The sequence below is a fragment of the Xyrauchen texanus genome, chromosome 37 (genome assembly GCF_025860055.1).
Source record: "Xyrauchen texanus isolate HMW12.3.18 chromosome 37, RBS_HiC_50CHRs, whole genome shotgun sequence".
Taxonomy (NCBI): domain Eukaryota; kingdom Metazoa; phylum Chordata; class Actinopteri; order Cypriniformes; family Catostomidae; genus Xyrauchen; species Xyrauchen texanus.
Window position 1 is genome coordinate 24,112,091 of NC_068312.1, and position 7,883 is coordinate 24,119,973.

Sequence of the window (7,883 nt, forward strand, 5' to 3'; positions counted from 1 at the left end):
CGTATCAATGTTTATCTTAAGTTTACGTATTGGCGAGGAAACGTGAATATTATCCCTGTTGCCTCATTTTTGGGTGTTATGAAAATTAACGTTGTGAAATGGAGGACTATTCCTCTGTGGGGTTGAATCCAGCGAACGACTCGCGGATTAATATGGACGCTAATTATTTGTTTTAATACTTATTTTAAATATGTGTTTAATCTGGGTATAGATGTGTAAGACAAATACGATTGAGTAATCATTTGTTTTTGACTAGGTTTATATATCAAATTGTAAGGACACAGACATTGCACAAGTATCGTATAGTATTTTTACTAATTTATTGAGTAAACGTAAACAACAAACAATGCAACAAACAGACATATAAATAAGTGCAAAGTGGACCATTAAATTAATAATACCAATATCCTAATTTACACAAGGCAAATTATTTTTACAATACACAAAAATCTGGGTTTAATAACATCTCAATATTAGCTCTATGGCTAAAAATAAACCTTTGCATTGGAAAAGATTTGAGTGGGGTCAACACAGAGAATGGACAAGTTGTACAAAACTACAATTAATGTATTTGATCTCTGAATGTTCTTGTAGTGACTCCACTACTACATTTTAAAACATAAAGTCAATTCCTAGGTTAAAACTGCTGTTTAACAGTTTTATAGCACAAGATCTAAGTTTTTGTTAATGTTCTGTTCAGAAAGACATTTATACCTAAGCAGTTATATAGTGCGCTGAAATAATAAATTAAAAGATCATGTTAAAGCAGACAAATATGCCTAAAATCCTGTTTCATGTGCCTATCATAATTTCAGTGCTAAAACTGTTCTTCTCCTGTAACAGTTAAAGTCAAGATCCCCATAACAGAGACCTTAAATTTAATACATTCTGCCTGTATGCACCTCACTACATTTTACACTGAAGAGAAATGGTTTCCCTATTAAAAAGGGCTCTGTCATCAGGTTAGGATGTGTCTAATGACTGCTGTCATTAGCATTTCAGGAGGTCATACTTCACATATCCAACTCTGTCAACCTGCCTTCTGGAATTCATTCTCCAGTAGAAACTTTCCCGGCAAAAGTAAAAGAAACCTGCAAAGTATAAACAATAGACATGATCAATTCAGATAATTAATGCAGTAAATATAATTTTGTTTAATAATTTAAAGGTGCACTCAGTAATTTTTTCCTCAAAAAGTTTAACTTCTAAAGACATGAATTGTAATTTTGCAATATATGTAGGAAATCACGACCACTCAAATTAAAATGAAGACTCCAGTCATATCGGTAACCTCATAAAATCTGTTTTGTTCTACATGGAGAGGGTCCACACATGGGGGCTGCCATGTAAGACTCACATGACCAGCAAATACTACTAGCATAATCTCAGTAACTGTCCTGTTATTTGACACTTTCACTCGTTGATTAAAATAATCATGGCTGACTGTGAATACAAAATTTTTACAATGGCATCTGAAACTGAAAATTATTGATTTTAAATGATTCTGCTGCATCCAAGCCGCTAAGTATCAGTGTAAGTCCAAGATTTGTATATAAGGCAATAGCCACTGAGTGCACCTTTAAAATTAATGGCCAAAAGGAAGAAGCATGTTATATGTAATGAGCTGGTTGACCGTTCTATATTTTGGATTTAGCACACCTACCTTTGTAGAGGAATGCGTCATGTGAATCGAGGGGCACTCCACCAAAAACGGAGTCAGTGAGTCTAGGGTACCCTCTGTCTATCAACTGATCCTTTACATCCAGTCTGTGACAATAAATAGGGCATAAGAATATAGCTCAATACAAAAATAAAAGTTTTTACTAAAGTCACAGTATTAAAGCAGTGTACTTGCCTCCAGAAGTTTTCACCACTAAACAGAAGCACTTTGCCTTTTCCTCTCTGTATTGTTCCCTCCACTCTCTCTAAGTTGCTTGGTAGGCCGAGCTTTTCAATTTTACGTGGTCCAAGCACTTCATTTCCAGTATATACCCAGAACTGTTTTTCTGTGTGCACAAGATACAGGTTTAATTGAAATTTCTATTTATTCAGCTAGGCATTATGGCAAAATATCTCAATCTGTAATGCTAGTACCTGCAAAGAAGTAAAGCTTTTTAGTGAGTTGATCCTCAAAGGCAGTGTTAATGACTGCTGGCAGGGCAGGCCATTTCTCAGATGTCAAGAATGGACCTTTGCGTTCTCCAGTGCTTGAAACCTTCCAGAAATGTCTTTGTTATTAAAGAGATGAAAAACAAGAGATTAAATATAATGAAAATGTTTATATATATATATATATATATATATCAGCCTATTTGTAGAATGATGGCTCATACCCGTCCTTGAAAAAGTGAAGCTCTTTCTGGATTTCAGTGATGGCATCAAATTCTTTGAACTGACAGGCATCCTCAGAAGGGACTACTACATGTGTTGTGGTAGAAACAGAGGTTGTTGTCTCACTTGGGTTGGGTCTTGTTGGAGAGGAAGTGGTCGTCTTGGGTTGTGGAGGAGTGGGATCAGGGCCTGTTTTGGGTCCTGAAAGGAAATAATTAAATACAAATATAGTTATTGTAGGAAGCAAGAATCATTGAGAAAAATATAGAATTTTGTATCAATCAGTATATAATCGATTGTTTGACTGAATAAATACCATATAGATACTGAATGCCCTCGATATCATCACTATTCAGAGAAAAATCCTCTATGTATTTGTACATGGGATACATCAGAGCGTCTTTGATGTTGGAGTGGTCCAGACCAATTGCATGTCCGAACTCATGGGCTGCTACCAGAAACAGACTGTATCCTATGAGGGGAAATCAGTGTCATTCTGATTAGGAACGTTTGTTAATGTCTCACTTTCAAATGTATTGTTGTATTAAAATTTTGTTAATGTATATTGCATCTCTCAATACACTCACCCCTGTCAGGGCAAAATCCCCATTTTTTGTCTGTGTCATAGTTGCTGGTAGTTCCACACCAGAGTTTTCCATCGCTGCGGCCTTCAGTGGTGCACGAAGTGTATGTCTGTCCCAGGAAGGTGAAAGGAAACTGGCATGGCTCTCCCTCTGAATTTCCACCTATCACAGCTGTATCTGTGAGGTGGGAAAAAGCAACTTTTATTTGCTGTGGAAAAGAGCATAGTTATATCGAGTTGCAAACTGCTAATCTTGTTTCTGTCATAAGAGGGTTCATCCTGAATGTATGAGTGCTGCTCACCTCTATTAGGGCAGAATCCATATTTTTTATCGGTGTCATAGTCAGCTGTAGTGGCACACCAGCGATATCCATCAGTTCGTCCATCTGTGGTGCATGAGGTATATTTTACCTTTTGAAACACAAATGGAAAGACACATGGTGCCTCATTGCTGTTCCCGTCAAATGTGAAGAGAACTGTTGGGGAGAAAGACAGATTGTTAGATTAAACATTTTAATTTGCTTGTTATATATTAATTCCATACTGAGGGCCAAGGAATCAATTAAAAGTGACCATCTTTAATAATCTTTTACAATGTTTTGGTAAAGGAGCCCTTCTAGTCTGGAACACATACGTTCACTGGGACAGAAGCCAAATTTCTTGTCCTTGTCATAGTCTGCAGTGGTGGCACACCAGAGGAGTCCATCTGTGCGCCCATCAGTGGTACAGGTGGTGTAGGACCTTCCCTCAAAAAGGAAGGGGAAGGAGCACATTGCTCCATCGGCGTTACCATAGCGAGTTTGAATTGCTGAAAGAAACACATAATTGTTATTTTCTAAACTAGTATTTCCCAACTGTTTTTCCTTATAAATTATATTATACTGGATTTCAGGTATAAAGCAATCACTTCAAAAATTATGGGATTAATTGTAATTAATTATTGTCTACTATTGTAACTATTGCCTTGTTCCCCTCACCTTTTAAAAATACTATTTATACATTGTCGTGAGCCCCCTGGACCCCTGGTGTGGGCCCATAAAATCATTCCCCCCTTTTACCCACTATGGCCCTGACCCCTTTCCATGTGGAGAATTATTGCTCTAGTCCTCTACACCTCAAATCGCAAGGCACAGTTCCTCTGTCAATATACAATCCAAACTGTAGAGGGAATTATTGTACCACTATGCAATCTTTTCAATCAGGGACTTGTACTTCTACATTATGTTTAAAATTCCAGCCTCTTATAAATTTTTTTTTTTTTTGAGAGGGAGCATGAATAACTCGTACCTGGTCCAGAGCCCAGTGTCCAGTATTCATCATCATCAAAATGGGCATCCCCCTGTATTCCTTCACCCGGAGGATAGGCGTGAGCCAGCAGGCCGTCTTTTCCATCAAATGGATAGGGATCACCGTGATCTGAAACAACCAACAGCAACCCATTCAGACCTTCTCAGAACCCCCAAGTGTTTTGTGTTACCTATACTTTTTCCATTAAACAAGAAGTGTGTAATTTCTGTATCACTAGCACCACCAAACAAAAATGCAAAAATAATGTTTTCAAAATTTTGTTGGACAAAAGATCCCACCCTAAAATCATGCCATTGGTTGAGCCAATGTTGCTGTTATGGGCTGGAACAAAGAAACAATGGCCAAGTGCCATAGCTACAGTGTTTACACTTTTCAGCTGGATCAACCTATGAGTGGCTTACTCATAGTTGGCTCTGCATATTAAATTGGGATAGGAGAAAGTAGGCTATTTTTATATTGTAAAAAAGAAAAATGCAAACTACATCTGAAATTGTGAGTGGTTTCATAGGACTCACCTGTTTTCCCAAAGGAGATCATGATGTCAGCAGTGTCCTCATAGAGGCGGGTAAAAGTCAGTGGGGTCACATCACTCCACACCTTGAAAGCTCTGTCAAAGGCGTCATCGATCAAAGTGGCTTCCATGTCGGGAGAATAATTCAGAATCCTACGATTCAAATCAATGCAATTTATTGTCTGTTCACCACAAATTAAAGGGATTTCAAAGTGCTTGACTATGTTGCTGGTATAATATATCTCTTTGTCATGCAGTTAATACTCCACCTGTATGTAACATCATTGTGGTCCCATTTCAGGTCCCCTGCAAAAGTCTGATAGTTGCGGATGTCTGGGACCCCACAACGAGGCTGCTTCATTGCATCAAGTGTGGTTTTGTCAAGTGTCCCCGTCTCATCCAGTCCGAGCTGCTTTTGGAGCTTCTTCAAAGCTTTTGAAGTGGACAAGACTGACTGCATTCCACTCTTCTGCAGGACATCTACGTAGCCATAACGCTTCAGGTACTCCTGGAGCCAAAAAAAAAAAAAAAAAAAAAAAAATATATATATATATATATATATATATATATATATATATATATATATATATATATATACATTCAGATGAATTCAATTCACTTGTGTTCTATCTATTCCAACAGTAATCTATCACTGTAAAAACTGGTAACCTGCAATAGTTACCTAAAAAAGCTAACCTGCCTGACTTTGTTTAGTGTAATCTAATGTTTTCAGGTTGATACAGTAATGTATTATTTTTGACTAGAACCAATCCACTTAATTTAGATGTTACCATACGAAGCACATTTCATAATGTGAATGAATTAAAGAGGACTTAGAGGAGGTATCTATATCATATAAACCATATATATATCATATAAACCATATTTTGTCTTTGATTTACAATTCAAATTATACTAATTTTAACTGAACCATGAAATACAACTTGATGTACTCACATCTGCCAACTGAATGTCTGTCATGTTCTTGATCACATCTCCAGGGAATGTCACATACACAGATTTCAGTGGGTTGCACCACACTGTCAACGAGCAGGTTCCTAGAACCAGAAATGACACGACTCCAAGTCTCATATTTAGAGCTTTGATCGCAGATCAAAATAAATGTTTATAGGTAAACAGAAAACAAATCTGTCTTCTTGGGAGAAACCAGATCAGATGAAGCCAGAAGTGAAGAACATGCAATTTTGTTGTGTCTTCTCCTCTTGGTCTTTCTGTCTTCTCTTGCGCCCTGAAGGCAGTATTTATATGGTCTGTAGGGATTAGTCACTGAGCACCCACCCACCTCCTGTAGGACATTTTAGCACTCCCATTTACCCACTGAAAGGAGTGATTTTTTTTAACCTATTTAAAAAACAAGGGGCTTTCCAGCAACCACTTATTGTGAAGACAAAATGTATTTCTATCATTCTATCTAGTATTTTGCAATACATTTTTGCTTGCATTGTAAATATTTAAGTGAAATGTATTAGTATAAAGTTTATTAAATAGTTTTTAATAAACTCCTTAAGCAAAAAAGAAAAAAAAGAGAAAAAAAGAAAACTAAACTAAAATGTACATTTTAATTGATTTTCATACATTAGGTTACACCAACAAAACTCATTTTAAAGTTGATATCAGGGAGAATTAACTCTATAAAATGATACGTGGGCTACAATTTTTTTCAGTGTAGATTTTTAAAACTTAAGTAGGGTACAATGGGGCAAAAGGCACACATTAAAGTAATTTTTTTTCTGGTCACAAAGTGTATCAAGATTCAGTAAATAAATTTATTTTATTGAAAATTGATGGAGCAACAAAATTAGTTTGAAAAGAAATAACAACAGAAGGTTGTGTTGTATAAAATGATTAAAACAAAATACTTTTTTTAAGATAATGCTTATTCAAAATAACTACCTAGAAAAGGGTGCATAATTTCTTGTTCATTTCAATCATATTTGACATTTTATTACATCTCAAGTATAAACAATTGAATCCATTGTGATTGGATCAGTCAATGTGAGCCCACTCTAAAACATTATTCATAACAAATCTATTTTTCCCACTTAAGAAAAACAGTGTGTTTAATACGGGACTTTAGCCATGCAACAGGGGGGCTTTTAACCCCAAATACTATTCTTTCATTTATCGAACAGTTATTGCTTTTTTTTTATTATTATTATTTATTCAATCACCTTAAAAAAAATAGAAAATGTAAAATAAGTATTTTGTCTTAAAATAAATTTTATAATTTCCAGTACAGTACAGTAAGATGTTCAAGTTAATAATATCTTCCAGTAACTGTTTGAAATTTTTATGGATGGATGGATGGATGGACAGATGGAAAAATGTATGGATGGATGTATATCAATCATTTTGGGAAAGTGGAAGATTATATCGTTTGGGAGAATTGAGTCACTAAATCACAATTAATCATTCCTTGTGAAGAATGGGCAAATAAAGTTGTTTTTCTCAAATATATTTAACAACATTCATGATGAGGTTGAATGATGTATATTTGTGCAGGTGTTCTGACAACATAGCTCCATAAACTTACTAACCATAAATTATGCAACTGAATTCATGTTGGATAGAACTGTGCATTGCATTTCTCTAGTTTGTGGTCAGAAATCCAGAAGCCATCAGCTGGTGTTTCATTTTTTACATGTAAAATGTTGCCTAATGAGAAAATGAGAGAGTTGTGTTGGTAAACAGTGCAAGACTCATTTGCTCATTTCCTAATTTCAATACAAGTCACCAGAATGTGCCTGTATGTGTTTCTTGGGAAACTTTTGCATTTTTTTTTTTTTTTACAAATGCATTGTGACACACCTGAAACAGGAAAGAACTCTCTCATTACTTGGTGCTAAAAGTAACTTGCATGTCTCTATTTCTGACACATTTCCCTCTATTTCTCCTCCTCTGACTGCCTGTATGTTTTCTTTTCTAAGCAAATGGTAAAAATAAGTTCTATTACAAAATACTTTTTAATGTGCATATTAAATGACTTACTAGGAATTCAGAATAATGTAGTAACAAGTGTAATATACTCTTTAAATTATGGAAAATAGTTTATAGATAAGTTGTGACTGCAAAGAAGTATAGTTGGATGTGCCAAATTTGAACATTTGGTAATTACCTATTATGTCACAG

At 35.5% G+C, this 7,883-nt stretch overlaps 1 protein-coding gene across 1 annotated transcript; it reads right to left on the reverse strand.

The window, feature by feature from the left end:
* Window positions 1–303: 303 nt before the first annotated feature.
* On the reverse strand, window positions 304–5,959 carry LOC127631129 (matrix metalloproteinase-9-like). The gene is made up of 13 exons (XM_052109127.1): window positions 5,691–5,959; window positions 5,003–5,241; window positions 4,738–4,886; window positions 4,202–4,330; window positions 3,549–3,722; window positions 3,217–3,390; window positions 2,919–3,092; window positions 2,648–2,803; window positions 2,334–2,532; window positions 2,095–2,228; window positions 1,856–2,006; window positions 1,664–1,767; window positions 304–1,091 (listed from the first exon to the last, which is right to left on the reverse strand). Exons 1-13 carry the CDS (start codon window positions 5,823–5,825, stop codon window positions 991–993), a joined length of 2,019 nt encoding a protein of 672 aa, XP_051965087.1. The 5' UTR covers window positions 5,826–5,959; the 3' UTR covers window positions 304–990.
* Window positions 5,960–7,883: the final 1,924 nt, after the last annotated feature.